At 38.9% G+C, this 21,181-nt stretch overlaps 1 protein-coding gene across 1 annotated transcript in view; it reads right to left on the minus strand.

The window, feature by feature from the left end:
• LOC121516351 (glutamate receptor 3) overlaps window positions 1-21,181 on the minus strand; it is a 152,759-nt gene that overhangs the window by 34,574 nt on the left and 97,004 nt on the right. Inside the window, exons 5-9 of the mRNA XM_041797597.1 lie at window positions 16,594-16,647; window positions 12,261-12,422; window positions 9,518-9,685; window positions 9,032-9,136; window positions 776-880 (exon numbers count right to left, since the gene is read on the minus strand). Coding sequence (XP_041653531.1) covers window positions 776-880; window positions 9,032-9,136; window positions 9,518-9,685; window positions 12,261-12,422; window positions 16,594-16,647 — 594 coding nt within the window. The remainder of the gene's footprint in view (window positions 1-775; window positions 881-9,031; window positions 9,137-9,517; window positions 9,686-12,260; window positions 12,423-16,593; window positions 16,648-21,181) is intronic.

Genomic DNA, 21,181 nt, shown 5'->3' on the forward strand with positions numbered 1-21,181 from the left:
TGAGTGATGCTGGATCACGCCTTGGAATACAAATGAAAACTAACTGTGCAGAAAGATCCTCATTATGCTTCTCTTATTATATTCTTTGCAGAGTATACAGCTGCATCAGGTAATTATAATGCTATAATACATTTGCAATGGACGCTATCCAATTGCCTGAAACATTTAGATGTGTAAGTCTGTTTAAAAATCAATAAATGTGAGGTATGTTGTTGCCTCTCTTATGGTCTAGGAGTATTATGTTTCCTCAGTAACTGCCTGGAAGTTATACTTCAACACAGAACACATGTAGGAGCAATACAAAATAGATTGGAGAGGAGATAACCAGCCTTTTGTATCCCTCCTCCAACACTGCTTATTTTGCTTTGCCCAGCTTGTGCAACCATTGCAGTATGATCCTCTAGTCATTCTTCGGCCAGTCTATCCCGAGTGTCAGTGAACATTTACTTGATGAGGACAGACAGGTCTACTTACGTATGCGTTTTATAATTGATGGAGTTAACCATAATATCATTTATACCATTATTGTGATGTCACTGCTACGACAGGCCACTGAAGTATGGAAAATCAAAATGCTTTGACACCCACACGGATACAGTTGAAACACTCCCCCGTTAGGGATCGACTGTTTCAACATGTAGTGAGTGGATGGAAAGCAACACAAAAAAGATGTGGTTCTACCCGCCCAGGACAGAATGTATCACTCATTGGAATCAACACCATGACCTTGAGTGGCAGAATACGTGAAACATTTAAAACTGCATGGAAAGTGTACCATAATAGTAGTGACCACAATCGTTCGATTTTCCACTGAGGAGTCGTTGGAGACCTGCAGGTCCATAATATTTACAAATCGTGTGTATTCGTTCCAGTAACCAATCTGTAAAGACAAAGCAAGGGTTAAATGTTATCTTTTTCACATTTTTGATTTCAAAACAATAAGAAATGTACACATTTATATCCTTAAATTCCTCTTAGCTAAAAAATTAGACACTCAGGAATAAAAACAAAACAAAGGTTATAACAACAGATGTATCCATAAAGAAGACCTGCACAATATAGAAATATGCCACACATACTAAATCTCTAATATTTTCTTTTATTCCATAAGATAAAAATATGAAAACATCAAAAAATGCAAAGAAATCTGGCAATAGCAGCAGCTGTAGACCTGGAAACTACACTTTTGAAAAGATCAGAAAACACTGTTGACAAAGCTGACATTAGAAGTCCCGCCCCTTCTTGATTTTGATTAGTTTGTGAGAGAGAAGTGACACTGATGAGCATGACACTGTTCCAAAACTTCAACTATTTTCAGTTGAGAGCCCTGTGACAAAACTGACACTGAGGGCGTTTTAGCTAAGGATGCGTGTGGTTAAACAGTTAAATTCATGTATCAAATTAGCCGGCGCAAGATTTACAAGTTGGTCAAACTAGTTATGTATCATCTTTTATAAACACAGGCTTGAAATGCTTCTTTTAAACTGTAATTAAGCCTCCCGCCAATAGAGGCCACTGTTATTGGCCACTTCGCCGGACATAAACATGAGAAGCTTAGCAGTTAGCATAGTAGGAACAGCATAGTATGACGGTGTTTTTTAAAGTAGAAAATGAAATAAAGTGGTATGTACGCAGTCAATGGTTGTACTAAAACTACTTAACTGAATGAAAAGAGGCCACATATCAAAGCACGGTATTAATCTGCAAAGAGGAACGAAGGCTGGCAGAGCTAGCTGCTAATGTTAGCCATTCTCTACAGAGTACATCAGGCTCACATCATACTTGCAGGCACAATAACCCTGTGATGAATACGACTCTTTTCTATGTATGTTCTCCCTTTTAGACTAGTTGGTTGAATGCAATTTAAATGTGCGTTTAGCTGAATTTGGAAATAGAACACCCGGGAACATCCTTAGTTTTAGCACCCATGATGTATATTCCTGAATACCCTGGACTACATTGGTCTTGTATTGAAAATAAATACTGCCAGCAGAAAAAAATGGAGGTTGTGCACAGAGTCTTATACTGTCACTGTATGTAATTCTATGCTGTAAGGTAAATATTTTGCATAATTTTTATCATAAAGCTTGTTTGCAGTCATGTGACTCCAATGATACATTAGTCAGATGGAGGCAGGAAGTAAAAATGTTGGTTGTGATTGGAGGAAAGTCAGCTTGCTTAAGCTCCTGATGGACCTGGAAGCTAAATGATTGTAGCCTTATCTTTGACAAAGTGGACATAAGTGTTGTGTAACTGTGCTCCTCCAGACTTGCGATGCAGGTTTTTAGTCCATGAACGCCACCATTGCTCAATAAGCTTTTCAGTCTTTTTGCCTTTATGAGTCACTTCTCATGGGACTCAAAATGAGCTCTTGTTTTTTCCCCAGTGTGACCGGTCGACACAGCTGTAAACAGCCCAAAACACTGGAATTTAGATCTGCTCTATGCAGATATCCCTTCCTACCTTCCATCTGGAGTTTAAAGGGTGATGGGACATCATCAGCAAGCAATCTTTTGTCTCATAAATGTATTTTTCTGTTACCATTGTGTCTTAATTGGTGACTTTAAATTGACTGTAGGTGTGAGTGTAAGAGTGGTTGCTTGTTTGTCTCCATATGTCAGCCCTGTGATTGACCAGTGACAACTGAGATTGACTCCAGCCCCCTGTAACCCTGAATGGGATGTGGGAAGATGTATCTTCTCTCACAAACTTTCCACTTTAATATGTTGCTTTCAGATTTGGTTATGTTGTTTATTTTGTCAACCAAAAAGGCCATAAAAAAAATTATTTGTATGAGTAAATTACTGATTCTGATTTTTAGCTCTATCTGCGGATCTGATGTTTGACACAATAGCCATTTTGCAGCATGACCCTTCTGAGTCTAAATAAATCCAAAAAGCATATTCCCACCACCATAATGGCACCAAACAATGTAAGAATAGCTTTTAGCTAGCTCAAGCTTCATCTGACTGCATTAAAATGCTGCACAGCACAGCCATTATACCCAGGCTCCATCCAGTGTTTGAAATGTTCTTTTTTGAAAAAGGTTTCTTGTTTTCAGAACAGTTTTTGTCATTAATGCAATGTATTCAGATTAATTCTGCAGGTGGAAGAATGTGGTGCACCACAGTAGCGCTAAATAAACCAGACACTTTTTTTGATTACGCTTTCCAAACATTGACCATCATTTCCTGTGGCTAAGAGACTCAGTACCTCAGACAACCCCACTTAAAAATGGCGTAACTATCCCTTTAATTAATCTATACTTCCTAAGTGTGCATATAGCAGGGGAATGTATAAGTCTAAGGGCTTATTAAAGAGACACTTTATTTCCCAGAGGCATTCTACCTCTGCCCTAAAGTTCGACCAAAAAAAGCAGAGAATGAGCAGAATACTGCAGCAGCAGAAGGAGCCCTGTAAACTTAGCGTGTTTAAACAGAGTTGTGACTCTACTTTCAACATGCAGTTAGTGTCATGATGAAAGATATTGAGAAAATATACATGTTTTCATTGCCTCAAATAGCCAAATGTGCAGGAGCTTGAAATGCAAGAGCAGACAACTTCAATCCCTCCAACCTCCAGCTTCCCAGGTTTTATGGTAAATAATTGATACTCAGGCCTGTGAACTGCATACACGTTTAATAATTTATCATAATATTCCAGCAGCTCCACACTTTCTTCTGCACAGTCCTGCCATTGCAGCTACTCTGCATTCTGCTGTACAGATGCTTAAGTCAAACCAATGTCAAGTGTTTGTTTGCCCATCTGAAATAATGGCTTCTCTGGCTCATGATGAAACGTGTTGCATATGTTGCTGCCAATAGTCTAACTGTTGCTGGCTAAGGTTCCCCCGTCACATCTGGTCTGCATTTTTCCTCGTCTCAGATCTTTAAATGCTTGAGCCAGACAGGTGTACAGCAGTGCAGAGTTTTTAAACAGCCAAGTGGAGGCGCTAGAAAGCAGCACACTTGTCAAAGTAAGGCTCTAGAACTGAGCTTAAAAAGTGTGGATGGAGTTGCCAGACTGGAGAGAGCACTAAATGTTTATTCCTGGCTCATGTCCGAGAGTGATATTTGAGAAGAGCAGCCTGCAGGGAATGGGACTGTGGGGAAGCTGTGTCATGGAGTGCTGCTCCAGAGGCAAAGTCCTGATCTCACCCTGAGCAGCTGGGACGGATATCAGCCCATACATCACTCATGACAGTTGCAGCTAAGAACCTTCATCCTCTAACTGTCAGCGGGGTGAGCAGGGCTCCAGGTCCTGACTAACTGCAGCACGGCTTGTCTCATCTTCCCTCCATCCCTCACTCTCTCTCTCTCCCTTGCCCTGACCTCTTTTTATCCCTGCTTTCTTTGTCTCTGATTGGCTGTGTTGAGAATGGCTGTAAGGGAGGGCAGTGTGATGCTAACTGAAGTGTAGGGGGCTTCAGAGGCCCTGGGAGGCAGGCGGCATAATCACACGTCACATTGGACCGAGCCCACACTTATCCAGCTAACGAGGAATTCACAGCTGTCTCCTGGATCTAAGAGAGGTTATGAACAAAACCAGAGGTCATTATGAGGTACCGGTTAACGTGAACGCACCGCAGGGGAATTAGCATTTTGAAGAGGAGCCAGAGGAATTCTTGGATGCTCTTTATAGTAATTGGTTATTTGAATGGTAATTACTGTCGATTCAGATCTGTGCTCTCCTACAATGCAGAAATAGTCTCATATTATTCTTTTAATGGGTCAGTTTTTGCTACAGGATTGCAGGCTGGGTATGATTTGAGGGACTTGTGTTGCTCATCAGTGCTAGCACCAAACAGAAAAGTGAGGGAAAGATAATCAGGGTAACTCTGCACCATACTGTCAGCTCTGCTAGCCACACAAAGCTAAAGAAATACTTAAAGAAAAACTAAGCCCCAAATCCACTTTTTCAGCTGAAAATCTTTTTATGTGGGTATTTAGTAGCATTGGTTCATTAGAGAGGATCCCAATCTCTGATTTGTGTTAAAAATACTCATAGAGACTGCCCTCTACAGGTTGAAACATGGCTACTGCAACCAAATTTTTAATTGGCTTATCTGTTGACAGGAGACATATGAGGGGCCATTTTCCCACATTACCTACCAGTAGCAGGAGCCAAAGTCGAAATTCAAGAGTAATAGTGGGCTCCACCACTCAGAGACATCGCTGTTACACTCTAGGATTGTAGAAAGTGTTGTTTTTTCCCAGAAATTGCAAATAAACCATGTTGGTCTTAAAACAAAGTTGATAATTTACAAAATTTGTCTTCTTCCTAACCATATATGATTGTTTCACTCTAAGACAGCTTGTGGTTAGTCTACCTTGAATGGATATGACATAATGGCTAAAAATCAAGTCAACAAAGGCAGCTTCACTGTACAATGTTGTGCTTAATGGGGACAGGATTGAGTGTCATATCCCTCCCTCCTTCCAGTGCTGTCCAGTGGATGCACCCAGGGTTTAGTTACTCTTCAATAGAGTACTAAAATGCTTTCTATTTTCATTTAATTTAGCTTTATTTATATGAATATATTTGTATTGCAAAATTTTTTTGCATTCCTTACCGAGGCTGTGCATAATAAGATGGCTAAACGTCACCCCCACTTATCAGCGCCAGGAAAACTAGTTGTTTAAAAAGAAATATTCATATTTTGCATCAGTAAAGGCCCACATCTCTGGTTAAAGGTACTGACTAAGCTGTCATACAGCTAAGCTACGTTTCTAGTCAAAAATAATTAATTTCAACAAAAAACAGCTACATTTAGCTGTAGCACTAGTGTTGCTATTAATTTTAATTGTTGAGTATCTGAAGATAAGGTGTCTATTTGGAAATTTATAATATATATTCAATGTATGAAAAACAGATTTAAAAAATATGTCTATAGCGTTAGTTCAGGCAGGTCATGGAGTCAAGCGCTGCCATAATTGAGATCAGCTGATCTCATCAGCAGATGGCCAGCAGCTTTGCTTTAAGTGGCTAATCCCTCTCATGCTGTCTTATTTAAAGTGCTCTAGACTGACTGCACTCTGCCACTCTCTCTGCAAGCTGCTCTTGTAACCCTCCTCCACCCCAGCTTCTCCTTTATTCTGCTTCTGACTCAATCAGTATAATTCTATTGTAATCCTGGGGTTTTTGCTGCTTCTCTCTCTGCCTTAGGCTTTCCTTACTGGCACAGTACGAGCAGGAACATGGGCTTTAAATTTACAAATTTACAATTTTAACAACTGTTGGAAGAAATTAACAACCAATATCTAACAAAGAGGATATGCACTTAATGCCGGAAGTGAGCAACTTTCAAGATTTATTAAAGAGTTTCAGACTTTGTAAGTGTAAGTGTTTTCTCATTTGTAAAAGTGTGTTGTTTTAATATAAAATAGTTTGAAGAAATGTTAAAATGTTTTCTTAATGCAAATTTGTTTCAAGTTTTAAAAAGTGTTTCAGACGTTGTAATTTATATCAGAAATTCTTTACTTATTTCAAGTTCTGCAAGTTTTTTTAGACTTTGTAATTTTGTTATGGAATTTGTAATTTCTTAAAAGTTTTGTAAAAGTATTTCAGACTTCGAAGTTTTGTATCAGACTTTGCAGAATTTTTCAAAGTATTGTCAAATGTTTTAGACTTTTAGACTAGTAAATTTGTTTTGTACAATATAAATTTGTTTCATTATCTTCGTTTTGCTAATGTAAATTTGTTTTATGTAAAATAAAATGTTTTTGTTAATGTAATTTGTTTTAAGCTTTGGAAAAGTGTTTCAGGCTTTCTAAATTTTATATTAGACTTTTTAAATCTGTTTCAAGACAGTACATTTGCTTAATGAAATGTTAAAATATTTTTGTTGATGAAATTTATTTATAGCTTTGTTAAAGTGTTTAAGACTGTCATTTTGTCCAGACATTGTAAATTTGTTGCACGTTTTCTTCAATTTTCAGACTTTGTAAATTTGTATTGGACCAAGTCATTTCATTAAAGTTTTGTAATTGTGTTTCAGATGGGATTTTGTATCCAACTTTGTAAATTTGTTTCAAGTTTTGTGAAGGTGTTTCGGACTGATTTTGTATCAGACTTTGTAGAATTGTTTCAGGTTTTATAAAAAATGTTCCAGACTTTGTAATTTAGTCTTGGAGTTTCTGTCAGTTTATTTGTAAAATTTTAAATTTTTTCTTCATTTTAGTTTTGCTAATGTAAATTTGTTTTATGAAATGTAAAAGACATTTTTGTTAATAAACTTTGTTTCAAGTTTTTTGTGCATGTATTTAGTAATCCAGCTAAGCTACGTTTCTAGTCAAAAATAATTAATTTCAACAAAAAACAGCTACATTTAGCTGTAGCACTAGTGTTGCTATTAATTTTAATTGTTGAGTATCTGAAGATAAGGTGTCTATTTGGAAATTTATAATATATATTCAATGTATGAAAAACAGATTTAAAAAATATGTCTATAGCGTTAGTTCAGGCAGGTCATGGAGTCAAGCGCTGCCATAATTGAGATCAGCTGATCTCATCAGCAGATGGCCAGCAGCTTTGCTTTAAGTGGCTAATCCCTCTCATGCTGTCTTATTTAAAGTGCTCTAGACTGACTGCACTCTGCCACTCTCTCTGCAAGCTGCTCTTGTAACCCTCCTCCACCCCAGCTTCTCCTTTATTCTGCTTCTGACTCAATCAGTATAATTCTATTGTAATCCTGGGGTTTTTGCTGCTTCTCTCTCTGCCTTAGGCTTTCCTTACTGGCACAGTACGAGCAGGAACATGGGCTGTTCCTACATAATGCTTTCCACGTAGGCTCGAGGAAAGACAGGGGGATCCCAAAGCAGCCACACAGTAAAGTTTATTTCTAAGTGAGACAATGTCGAGACTTGTCTTACTTGTCACTTGTTAACTTTCATAACTTTTTGCAGTGAAGGAGGACTGAAGGCTCTGGTGCTAACATTGCTAATATTAGCTCCACTCTGCAAACTGATTCAACATCCGAATAGAGTAATCCACCTCACCATGTAAAATCATGAATATAAGTCGCACGGGTAAATAAGATTCAGACAGTTTTGGGTGGCTTCCAGAGGGGAAAAACATCTTTAACTTGTATCTTTTTGACACTTTGACTCTCTTTTTCACCTTTACTTACAAATATACTAAGCAAAGTCTACAACGTACAGTTCCTGTGCAGATGTAAAGTTCTTTGTGTACTATCTGTTTTTACCATGAAGAGTTTACTGCTATATGCCTGCATGGTGCTGTAGTAACATGTGGTGATAGTTGTGAAGTACAGACACACTGCCAGCAAGTCTCACTACTCATCATCACTGGTCACTTGTCTTTAAATGAAGAGTCTTTTCCATCAGACCAGCATTAATTAGCATAACAGCATATCACATTGTCTTTAAATGCAGGATTATGACTGAATGAGGGAGAAAAGCTGTGAAAAAGTGCCTCAGCCTAGTCTGGGATGGTCTGGGGGAAAATGTTCAATTGTGTCAGGCTCTGTGCAAAATCTGTGTGACGGTGGTGGCTGTAGTACCATTTATGTCCTTAAACAAAGATATAAAAAAGCCAGACATGCTGATGAAAAAAAGGAGATATTAAAAGTGTCTTACAAATCGGACTTGACTGTATGTGGTAAACTGCTTCAAAGAGCATCTGAATAGACAACATGCAGTATGTTTTTGGTGAGTGTTGGCTGTATTAACAAACTTTTACTTCATTTGGGCTGTTTTCTGAGTGTTTTTCCATGCCTTCCACTAGTTCACTAATCTAAATTAAATTTCCATTAAATTAACAGGGAAATTAGTTGCTGGCAGCATCCCTCGTTCTTTAACATGTGGCCCACATTCACTCAGCGTTTTGTTGAGCACACTTCATCAATGGCTTGTTTAAAATTACACCTTGGCCAAACTCCATGATGGTGACACATAATAAGCCAAGCCCTGATGTGTGCCAGCTGTGCTTCATTGAAAAGCTGGACTTTTGCTCAAATCTGGATCTGACAGTTGATGGATTGGAGTTGACGGCGGTCATCGCTCTGACTTACCTTCCTCGGCCCACCTGTTTTCATCTCATAAACATCGATGGTGTAGTTGGTCCTGCGGCCGTAGTTGTCAAACTGGATGTTGCCCGTCATACCCTGCACTTGGACCTGCCATGAGGGGCGGGACGACACAGAGACAGACAGACAGGGGATAGCCATCACTTTGCATACATCTGGTATTAAGGTGCTAGCGTCCGTGGGGCTGCTGGAGAGCTTGCAGTCTGTTAATCAATTGATGAACTGGATACGCTTTAATAAAAGATGTAGTTTTATGGTAATGAGGGGCCTGGATTTGAGTGAGCTCTGTGCACAGATATCTAGGGGCAGAGGGAGGAGAACAGCTCCTCGCTCTCTCCCCTTCTCTCTGTCACTTTCCATCTTTATCACACTCTGACTTTGCTATCTTTGCTTCACTTCTCCCAGTCTTTTCTGTGGTTATCAGTGTGTCACTCTCTCTCTTGCTCTCTCTCTCTCTCCCTCCCCTCCTACCGTTTTGAGAGCTCTCTCAATGTCGATGCCTTGGCTCCAAGGTACAGCGGGATTGGCTAGACAGTCGCCGGCGCTGCCTCGGCGAGAAACATCCACACGTTGCCGCCGCAGGTACCTGAAGGCCTCTGCTATCACCAAGATGGCATCATGGGTTAGAGCTGAAGTGTACTGTACAAAAAGAAAAAAAAAACAGCAATATCACCAGCAGCAAACAGGGTTATACAAGGATGCAAGATTAAAAGATACCAGTGTGCAGGGACAGGAATGTTTTTGCAGCATTTACAGGTTGTGCAGGATTTGGAATAAAACTAAACTGAATCACAATATATGAATTCATATATTTTAATGTTGGATAAATGTTATAATCTCTGTTATCTTAATAACAGAGAGTATTAAGCCATTGCTATCCTCTTCCATTACAAGTAAACCCCACCCATAGCTACCGTCTCATTCTCCTTAAATGACTGGTCAGATCTGTTTTCAAAGCTAGCATAAATGTTTCAGACTGCAGCTTTGCACGGTTAAGTTACAAGTGGTGAAATCTTCCCCTAAAAATGAAACATTCCTTAAAGCTCCTAGACTCCTAATTTAAAGCAGCCGTCAGCGGAACAAACTTGGTAAAAATGAAACATAATGTTGATAATAAGGCCTAATTAAATTAGTGTTTAATCACCTAAATACATACAGTTGTTTAATTTTTCATTCCTTTAGAATACGCCTTCTTTTCTTTCTTATTCTTCTTATCTTTTAAGTAAGGCTGTCAAGTGATTAGAACGTTAAATTGCAGTTAATCTCAGAATTTCTGTAGCTCTTTACAATTTATATATTTGTTTGCACTTCAATTTCACACTATTTTGCATTTTTTTTTTCAACCTTTATGCTCTGTTTTAACAAAAGGTAACTGACTTCCTGTTGGAATAAGGATCTTTTATTTTGAAAGAAAATAATAAAGAGCATGTTGATCAGCAATTATCGCATGGACTTAACCACGGGAAAGGGAAATTTTTATGGATTGGAAAGGAAACAACAGAACTTTATCAACCGGACTCGTGATCTGATCTGTCATTAACTTCGCTGATGAAATCGGCAGGGGGTTATGGAAAGGGTTCCGTATCTTTGTTTGTTTCTTTGTTTGTTTGTTTCTTTGTTTGTATGTGTACAAGATAACTCGAGAAAGTCGGATCTTCACCAAACTTTCAGGGAACATTGGGATAGTGACAGGGAAGAATCAGTTAGGTTTTGGTGATGATCCGCACACCTGTTCGGTTTTTCTCGTACTTCGAAATTTTCAACACCATAGTAATCAGTGGGAGCGTGAGTTCCTCTGTGGCGCTGCTTAGGTGTGGGTCTGCCGCCTCAGATGGCCATTCTAGTTGGTTATTTTTTTAGAGTGAAATGAGATATTAAAGAGCAGTGGTGGACTTATTCTACACCACTGTGGCTGCAGGGAGATGCTGCAGTGGCTTCACCAAAGTGTGCTGATAGCAATAAAGCATGTGATTAAAACACAAATTTACTGATATAGTGGACCTTCTTCACATTGCAGTTGCTATATTAATGTTGACAGTGCTACTTCAAAGCTCATTCAAGTGGCGGTGGAAGAATGAAGAGTTAAGACTGTCAAAGAAACAGTTAAATATCAGCTGCAATGCAGAGACACATTAGACTTCTAGATATGGCTTCAATCCCTTTTGGAAGCATGGTAAGATTTGCCATATGATAATGTTTTTTTTTCTGCCTCACCTTATATGACAACATCAGCTAAGTTAAGAGATCTGAAAGTGTAAAACTTCACTGCAGAAGCTGGAGCTGATATGTTTCTGCACAGTGCAGTGCTACAAGCTGCAGCCTAAAAACTTACTCTTGCCATCAAATAAATGCTTTACCATTTATTGAAATGGCTTGATATGTTCAGAGAATACACTAGTATCAGGAAAAAGCCAATGTAATGAATCAGCATCAGAACTTTCAAAAATAGATTGTGCATCCCTTACTGCGGCTTTTATTTTTGTTGTTGTGTTACGGAAATTTAAGTTTAAAATTATGTGACAATCCAAGTTCTGCGAGCATAAGCCGTCCAATGCTGTTGTTTCTTCTTGTCTAGATTTTTGCTTGTGTTATTCTTGCTCCCGAATGCACGTCGCTTCGGATAATAGCGTCTGCTAAATGACATTGTAACATAAGACTCTGATAGAAAAGCTGCCCTCAAATCATGTCTGTTTGGTGTGTTTAGTGCCAATGCCATCCCTTAGATTAAAAATATAATGTAGACTAGTTTGATTTGACAGATTTGATTAAATAAACCAAGACTTTTACAACTTTTTAATGCAGAGTTTGGGAGAAAACAAGGCATTAATGCAAGATTTTATCTCCCACGCACTTCCCTTCCAACTTTGCCTGACCTTTCTACCGCTGAGGGCTGAGCCACTTTGTTTGTTGACCACTGCACCATGACAAAATCTAATTAAATGCCATTCAAAATCCATTTCTTTCTTGATCATTGTTTAATTAGATGTAAATTGAAGCGGCGATATAACCTTGCCTTGCACTGCCTATCAATATATCGATTGCCGAGAGGGATGCAAGGCAAAGAGGAGGAAGCAAAGAGGTGGGGGGAAGAGGAGGTAATGACAAAGGCAAACAGGAGGATGAGAGGAGGAGAGGAAGGGATGGAGAGCACTTCAGACGGGATGATGCTGTGTTCTGCATGTGCAATGAAAGGGGTCTTTGTAAAACAGAGTACCTTCAGAGGAGCGTTCCGGGCTTCTGGGAATTCTCTTTCATCTAGCCGCTCCCAGCGCTGCATGAACTGCTGCACTATCGGGTTCTCAGGGTTGACGATCTGGAAGCCTGAGATGTTGGCTCCACCGGCAAAGACTTTGTCCAAGCTCACATTAGTGAATCCCTGAGATGGGGCAACAAAGATGGAGATGAAGACTTGTGTCACTTCATTTATTTTTTCCCTATTTAATAATTTAATGCAGGCAAAAATGACAGATAACAGTACAATTAAAATGGTTTCGCCCAAAAACCCCCAAACACATATGTCAATCGGAAAGAAACAACAAAATGAGTCATAGAAGTAGCTCATTTTATTTACATAAGTAGACTATATCTAGGGCTCTACATAACCCCAGTATTTACTTGAGCTTATGCCTTCATGCTGCTCCAAACTGTGATACTTAATGATCTCTGGTGGTTAATTTAAAAAAAAGAACAATGTATTTTAACAGAGCTCATATTAACGCTTTATATTTAAAGAACTAAAGTGTATTCCAAGTTTGTTACTCAACTAAAGACTGGGTTAGTAACCATCAGGTGTGTCTGCTGAATGTGACTAAACTCACCCCCTCAGCTATCAAAATCTAAAATTCAAATTAGAGGTTGACAGATACTATTCTTTCAGGGTCAATACTGATACAGATTATTGGAAACGTATGAAAAAGATAACCAATAACTGGAATCGATATGCATTTACAGGTAAAAGTGAGCTAAAAGTAAGTATCAGTAATGCATTTTGATGTGATAAGGCGGAAAGCTGTCATTCAAAAAAGCTACTTCAAGCTCAAACTTAAGATGAATATGCACAAAAGAAATATATGAGAGAACCTGCAAACATTTAACATTTCATAAACCAGAAGTAAATATTCTCAGATTTTTTTAGTTAAAGTAGCAATGACAAAAAGTAAATGCACTCTGATACAAGTCTTGAATTGAAAATCTTACTTATATAATAATTAAGAAAAAAAAAATTACTTAAGGCCCTGCCTACTTGTATCTGAGAAAAGCTAAGGCATCCCAGGACTCACTTGGAAGATTAAACCTCAATTTTAATTGTTTTCATTGAGAAGTATACCTACATAGCCTTGTTCTTAACAAAAGATCTACGTAGAAACTATCCAGCATTATGACGCTGTATTAGGGCCACTTTAGTAAAAAAATAAAAAATAAGGTTCTAGTGATTTTCTAGGAAAAAAACTCTCACTGTTTAAGTAATAAATTTACACACACACACAAAAATGCCTTTAAATGTCTTAAATGTATGTGAAACAAAATGTACTGTATTATACAGCTGAAAGTTGAAAGTCAAACCAGTGTTTTCGGTTTGGTTCTGGTAATTTTTTTGACTTTACACTGTTGTAAATTTATGATGTTAAAAACTTGAAATTTCTAGTATTTAAGTTTTTGTAAATATACAATTTTAGAATCTATTTCCCCCCCAAAATGCCTTTTCTTCTCATTGGATAAATGGATCCTGTTTAGTTTTTAAACTACTAGGGAGGCCATTATGCACCATCATTATGTGTCTTCACATGATTTTTAAAGAAACATGTACGTATTAATTTGGGCACCAGGGCTGACGCAGTACCTCAGATCTTTGGTGCCCTCTAGGTAAACATTTAATTTGAGAAATCATATCATTGTATAGATTGTTAAAAGGATATTCAATAAAATAAAGTTTCTTAAGTTAAGGGACGCTAAGTTTGTTTCCTAGCACCTGTGGGGTAATGCTTCAGTTATCTAAATCGACACTTGAGCTTTTTCTTCTATTATTTAGTAGCACTCTGTCTGGCACTAGCACTACATGACCAGGCATTGGTGAAGATAATGGAAAACATACATTTATGTTTTAAATTAGTAAATACATTAAAGATCATTTAAGATAAGAGATGTATGACTCGATATTTAAAATTCATGGCCCAGTAAAAAAAAAAAAGTGTTTCTAGACCAGTTGTACCTTACTCAACCTGAATATGAATACAGCTTTCCCTATTCAACAGAATCTACTGTCAATTGCAGAAGTGTACTGATTTTAAGCCACTCATTTTTGTTTTACATTTCATATAATCACGCAGTAAAAACTTGAATGTTGAAATCTCAGTGTCAACCATTTCAGTACTGATTTGAGCCTCCAAAGAGTAATTTTAACTCAGTTCTTCAGTGGTGGAGTTATCCGAAAGTGTTGATCCACTCAGTTTTAACCTATAGAAAGACAACTGATCTAAGATCTGCCCACTGCTATTTCAAATGTGGGGGGAAGAGTTGTCCCATCATGTCCTTGGGCCAAGTGTTGAGATCTGTTTTGGATGTTTTTAGGAGTATTCATAGGTGTTTAGATGTTGCCTGCTGTACAATGATCAGTGTTGGCATTTCATTGCTCATGTTTCTGGTGAAATGTGATGTTTTTAATGCCAAATACTTCAGCTTTATGAGGGAAGTTATCCACCAAGTTGGTAACTCCTTCTTGTGGCAGGGGATAGTCTGTAAGCAGTGTTGATGACTGGAACTGTCAAAACATAAGTTTAGTTTTCATCAAGATGACCAAAACTAGACTAAAATGTAATTTAGTTTTTCATCAGATTATAACAATCCATGATGATTCTCCACTCTGGGTAAATCCGTCAAAATACAATGCATCTGTATCTCTTCTGCCTCTCAGCTGTAGAAAGCACTAATCCCAGGCTTGGCAGAGAGAACACACTAGCATGATTTGGTACCAGATTTAGGCAAGGGAATAAATGCTTGGACTAAAAGTAAAGACTAAAATGTGAGGACTTTAATGGACTCAAACCTGACTAAAACTAAAAGGCATTTAATCTAAAGACTAAGACTGAAATCAAAACATGCTGTCGAAATAAATACTGTCTTTAAGAAGGGGTGGAGTGTAGACTTTCAGTTCAGGGCATACTTTAGCTCTGCATCTGTTTCCTTGCTTCATCATCGCCGTAAGGCCCCTGACTTTGCCACAGCTGTTTATTGCGAAATGGTCATCTTATTAAGTATGAATTGAATGCATTGAATTTTTACATAATTAAGATTATAAATACCTCAAATGTGTACCCAAAGTGGAAGGAAATCATGTAATATTGTGTTAAAAGTACACTTTAAAGTCCCTGTAAAGTGAAATCCAAACTTTGTGTGTGAACACAACAGATATGTTGGAATAAGGTTGCTGTAAACATGTGAAAACACTGAGATCTACTGTATGTGAACTGAATTTTGGATTTAGACTCTTAAAAAGTTGTTCACCTCCTTCCTAATGTGTTAAAAAACTGCATTGTGAGTGTTAAAAATAAACACTTAATAACACTTTCCAAAATGTTGATTTAACTCAGAACTCATGAGAATTATATAAACTCTTAAAGTGTTGGATTTAACACTATGGGAGTTGAATTTACACTGACGATTTTGCTGTCAAACTTAAATATTGACTTATATATGTGTATATTTGTTATGGACTCTCCTGTCTGAGAGAGCCACATGTGTTTACCATTACATTCAGACAAATGTTTCTCTTCCCACTTTGCAGTGTAGCCTGACTTCATTAACAGACAAACAACCTGTCACTAGATGCTTTAAACTCAGTGTCAGATCACGTACAAGACTAAATATTTCACTTGAACCAGCTGGCCTAATTTCATTCAGAATGGTTTCCATGTTAAAAAAATCTAATGCATTTCAAAATCCTCTCCTGCTCCAGCTGCCTTTAAAAATTTCCCTCTCCACCCTCAAGCCATGACATGAAGTTATTTCTTTTTATGGCCAAATTGCTGTTTTTTAAGTGCCGTATTGTGTCGTGGCGTGCAAGGACATGTGTCTGAGTGCTGCATAATCACATCTTCTAAAGTCGAGGAAGCAGCAGCGGGGGATTTTGCAGTGGGAAGCAGGGCTGGCCTCTGCTTTTAAACACTCGTGTTAATATCAAGGCTAAATGAAGGTTTCCCTCTGTGGACCGATAGGGAAAAAAAGATGGCTGCCTTCCAAAGATGTTTAAAAAGGTTAAATGGTGTTTATTTATTGCCTAGGACATTAATTTAACCCCCAACATGAATATATTCATTTAGTTGAATATGTAATGCAGCCTTGCTGCCAGATTATGATTGATAAAGCATGAGCAGCTAACATTAAAAGCCCTTACATGCAGTATGGGAAAAAATAATGTTTTTTTTTTTTCAGATTTGCTATAAAAGCCTATAATCCCCTTAATGCATGCACATTTCTACTCTTAGTCCCATCTCATGCAGCAAAAAGCAGCTTCCACTTTCTCCCAAGAGAGTGTCTTGGTTATTACTCACAAGATTGGCCAGAATGTAGTGGTAACCACGGCTGTTCTTCCCCAGGGTCACAACCTATGGGAGAAAAACATCGATACAGTAAACCACCCATGAGATGGGAGCCAAAAGCCATGGCTTGTGTAAGTGGCTACAACAGTCTCTGTGAAAGCAAGCAGGGAAAGTTAAAACAAAGCAAAGTGGTCAACAAGAGAGGAAGGAAGTGTTTGTTAAGCAGGAGCTGATGATGAGAAAGACACAAACATGAAATATTCTCCCCGCTTTGAAGTTGGAGTCCTCCGTATCTGTTGGACAGAAGGTAGAAAAAAAATGTTTCAAAGGAATTTACAGTGAGACAGTAAGATGTGGATCTCGCTTTGCTTTGAAAATATCACACCTTTGGAGCATAACAGCATGTTTCAACCCACGCAGCCCGACTGAAAATAGTAAGTGGTGTTCTAAGCTGTTCCATCACGGTGGTACACACCATATGCTGCTTTTTATTCCAGATTTCCTTCTTCCTTTTGTCGCGGGGCCTACTGATAAATCCATCTAAACTGTTCTGGCTCTTTTGGACAGGACAGGGGATTTTCAGCCGGGCCTCCATGGCAAGGTCTGTTATTTATGAGTTTTCAGTGTGGTGTGGTCAGACTTCTGAGCGGATGCCATGCACAAACCTGTCAACCATGTCTCGGGTTTTCATCTACAAACACAGCAACACAAGTTTACAGCAAAATCAGCATGTTTGCACATGTTCTGGCTCTGGCTCTGGCACAAAAACAAACAGTCAGTTTATCTTCTCTGCGTGCCGGGGTGATGGACGCTGGATATTTGTTACTGTGGATTGTTTCTGACATTCCCACTGAGGAGGAGAAAAGCAAACTTCTCTGTTGCAGCAAAAATGTCTTTGGCAGTGGTGAACTTAAACTGACCTGGGTGCACTAGTTTACAGTAGCATGAAACAATATCCTTGCTTGGACAGAGAGGAAGCACTACTACCAAGTACACTACTGCTTAGATTTAGGCAAACAGGTTCAAACTAATAGGGTAAAATAGACACAAAGAGGAAATGAGCAATCAGCTGATTAATGCAGAAATAGCAGGAGCTAGCTTTTGGAGTCAATCAGTCTAATAAGTAGGTGACAGAGAGCTTCATGAAAAGAAATCTCAGAGCTAGCTGAACCGCACTAACTCCCTCTCTTACTGTTCTAAGTCTGATGTGCAGACTTTGAGCCTTGCTGCATTTCTTGGACAAACCCCACAGCTCTGCTCTCCTTCACCATGAGCTAACCTTGACTCTGGCTGTAAGCCTCCTCACACCTGCCCTGGAGCTGGGCAGAGGAAGGCCTCATCTCACCTCCCCATACATGCACACACAGCCTGCAGCTCACAGCCAGCCTGGCAGCAGATACCAGCAGCAACCTCGGGGATGAAGCACAGTGAGACACACAAAGACGCAGGAATCCTTCAGCCAGATCAAACCAACCGCTCCTGTTCAGCCTTTCTAGACTAGTCAGAACATCCTCAAGCTTGTGCACAGCTTTGAATGCGTAGTTTTAGGAAACACTCTTATTTACACTCAGTTACCACTTAGGTACGCCTGCTCAACTGCAGGTTAATGCATATATCTAATCAGCAATCACATGGCTGCAAGATATCCTAGTAGACATGAAGGCATGGTCAAGGTAGTTTGCTGAAGAACAAACTAAGCATCAGAATAAGAAAGAAAAGTGCTTGTTTCTGCCAGACAGACTGGTCTGAGTATCTCAAAAACTGTTGCTCTACTGGGATTTTCACTCAGACCCATCTCTAGTGTTTAGAGAGAATGACAAGAGAAAGATAAAATATCAAATGGATGTGGAGTTCTCAGTGTGAAAATGCTTTGTTGATGGCAGAGGTCAGAGGAGAAGTGGTTTGAGTTGATAGAGAGGCAACAATTTACAACTTATATAACTATTGTTACAATAGAGGTATGCAGAAGAGCATCTCATAACACATCAGACCCTGTGGCTCCAGCAGCAGAAAACCACAGCAGGTTCCACTCCAGTCAGCTTAGAACAAGAAACTGAGGCTTCAAATCACACAGCTCACCAAGAGTGCACCATAGAAGATTGGAGAAACATGTCCTGGTCTGATGAGTCTCTATTTCTGCCGTGACATTCAGATGGTTGGGCCAGAATTTGGTGTCTTGCATCAACAGCTGTTGGCAGAGGTGTAACCGTGTGGGGGGGATTTTCTTGGCACACTTTTTACCCCTCGGTTCTCTAACAGCACGGTTTAAAAAAGACACCCTACTTCAGTTTTGTTGCTGACCATGACCATGCCTTTATGACCACAGTTTACCATCCACAGATTGCTATTCACCACGGTATTACGCAGGGCTCAGGACTAAAGGGTCATTTTAGCTCTCTTTATAGGTAATTGTAAATGATACAATTGTCTACATACTCGCACAAATCTGTCACATAATGCTGGGCGTTAAATACGAATCCCTGCTGCTGCGCCAGTTCACAAAGCACAAATTATCTCAAACAAGTTTCTTTAAAAAAAGCCAACGCATTAATGGTACTCAAATGGCCTCCACAATCACAAGATCTCAATCCAGTAGAGCACCTTATAACCTGACACGCCAGATGGATGTGTTTCACACATCCATCTGGAAAACCTTTCATATACAGCATTTGGGAAAGGGCAGAGGCTTTGAGATTCGCATCATGGATGTCCAGCTGACAGATCTCCAGCATTTGCATGACGTTATCATGTCAATATGCTAAAATCTCTGAGCAATGATTCCGGCACCTTTGATAAGAGCAATCGATCAGTCAACTTAACCCAGGGGATACAGACCTCAGCCCTTTCTGGGTGAAAATATTCCATCAAAATAGGGCAGTAAAAGGGGAAAAAACAGGGTCTCTAGAGATTAAAAGCTTCAAATATGAAAACCATACAGTCCAATCGTTATTAACAGCCTAGATCCAATAGCCAGTGAGTTAAACAGAAAAATTATGACTTTTCTGAACAAGGATCAGTCTCATAAAATTATAGAGTACTAAGTTTTAAGTGTTGGTGTGATCTGTGGTGTAAAAGCACAACTAGTGAAGTGCTATGCAAACTCAAGTCCGTTCACCATATTACATAAACCTAATTCAAATAAATACTATGGGCTATATTTACTTAAAGTCTCAGTCAATTCATCTCAGTTTTATTCAGTTGCATTACATAACAGGTACTGTGTGGTTTAAGTTACAATTACTTAACTCAATTGGATGGAAATTTGTCATGTTATTGAAACACATAAAACTGGCAAAAGTGACCGGATCATTTTTTGAGTGACTCATTCACATGGATGGAGAATCGAACATCAGTATAAGTTAATCCTATTAAGGATGTTACCAGGCGTCTATTTCCCTATTCAGCTAAACTCCCATTTAAATTGTGTTCAACCGACTAGAAGAGAAAATACTTAAACAGTCAAATTCATCATATGGTCATTGTGTCAGCGGGTATGATTTGAGCCTCATAGACTTTTTTGGTGTGTGGCTAACATTAGCGGCTAGCTCCACCGGCCTTCCTTCCTCTTTGCAGATTAATATTGTGCTTTGAAATAATTTCACTATAGTGTAGTTATACATAGTTCAACCCTCAACAGATAACATACAACTTTATTTTACCTCAGCCAAGGAGGTTATATGATAGGGTGGGTTTGTTTGTTCGTTTGTTAGTTAGTTAGTTTGTTTTTTAGCAACATAACTCAAAAAGTCATGGACGGATTTTGATGAAATTTTCAGGAAATGTCAGAAATGGCATAAGGAAGAAATGATTCGATTTTGAGAGTGATCCGGATCACCGTCTGGATCCAGGAATTTTTTAAAGGATTCTTTACTATTAGGACATAGGGCCGCGCTGTTACCACTTTACACCAGGAGATGGCAGACATGAGTTACTTATTCAAAGTTCTGGAGTTTATAGAGTTTGAAAGACACACACCCGGTCAAAGAGACAAGTCGGAGCGTAAAAGAGAGCGAATTGTAGCGACAATACTCCCAATTCTGGGAGGAATAGAGGAATATTCACCCTCTGCCATGACTTTCACATGTAGCGAAGCCAATGCTTTGCCTCACCGTGTCTCAACCCCACTGGGGAGGGAGTACTTGGCGAATTAGATTTTGGGAGTGATCTGGATCACCGTCTGGATCCAGGAATGTTTTTAAAGGATTCTTCACTTTTGGGAGATAGGGCTAATGGCGGAGGTCTGCGCTCTCTGAGTTCTTTTCTAGTTGTTTTCTACAGAAAAAAACTGTCATAACACGCTGTTCCTACAACATGCTAACTGCTACGTTTCGCATGTTAACGTCTGATGAAGTTCTTGGCAAAAGCTCTTACAGGAAGGCAGTGGCCATTAACTAAAGGTACAGTGGCTTCTAGTGGCTGGCAGCTTCATTACAGTTTAAAATAGCATTAGTCCCTGATTTTAAGCTTGCTTTTTTTTCATTTTTTAAAGATGGGTAATTAGCTTAACTGACTTCTAGCACCGGCTAATTTGGTACACAATTTTCACCATTTAGCCACGTGCACCCCTAAATCCTATACATACGGATCGACAGGTGGTGTT

The sequence above is a fragment of the Cheilinus undulatus genome, linkage group 10 (genome assembly GCF_018320785.1).
Source record: "Cheilinus undulatus linkage group 10, ASM1832078v1, whole genome shotgun sequence".
In the NCBI taxonomy this organism is placed as follows: domain Eukaryota; kingdom Metazoa; phylum Chordata; class Actinopteri; order Labriformes; family Labridae; genus Cheilinus; species Cheilinus undulatus.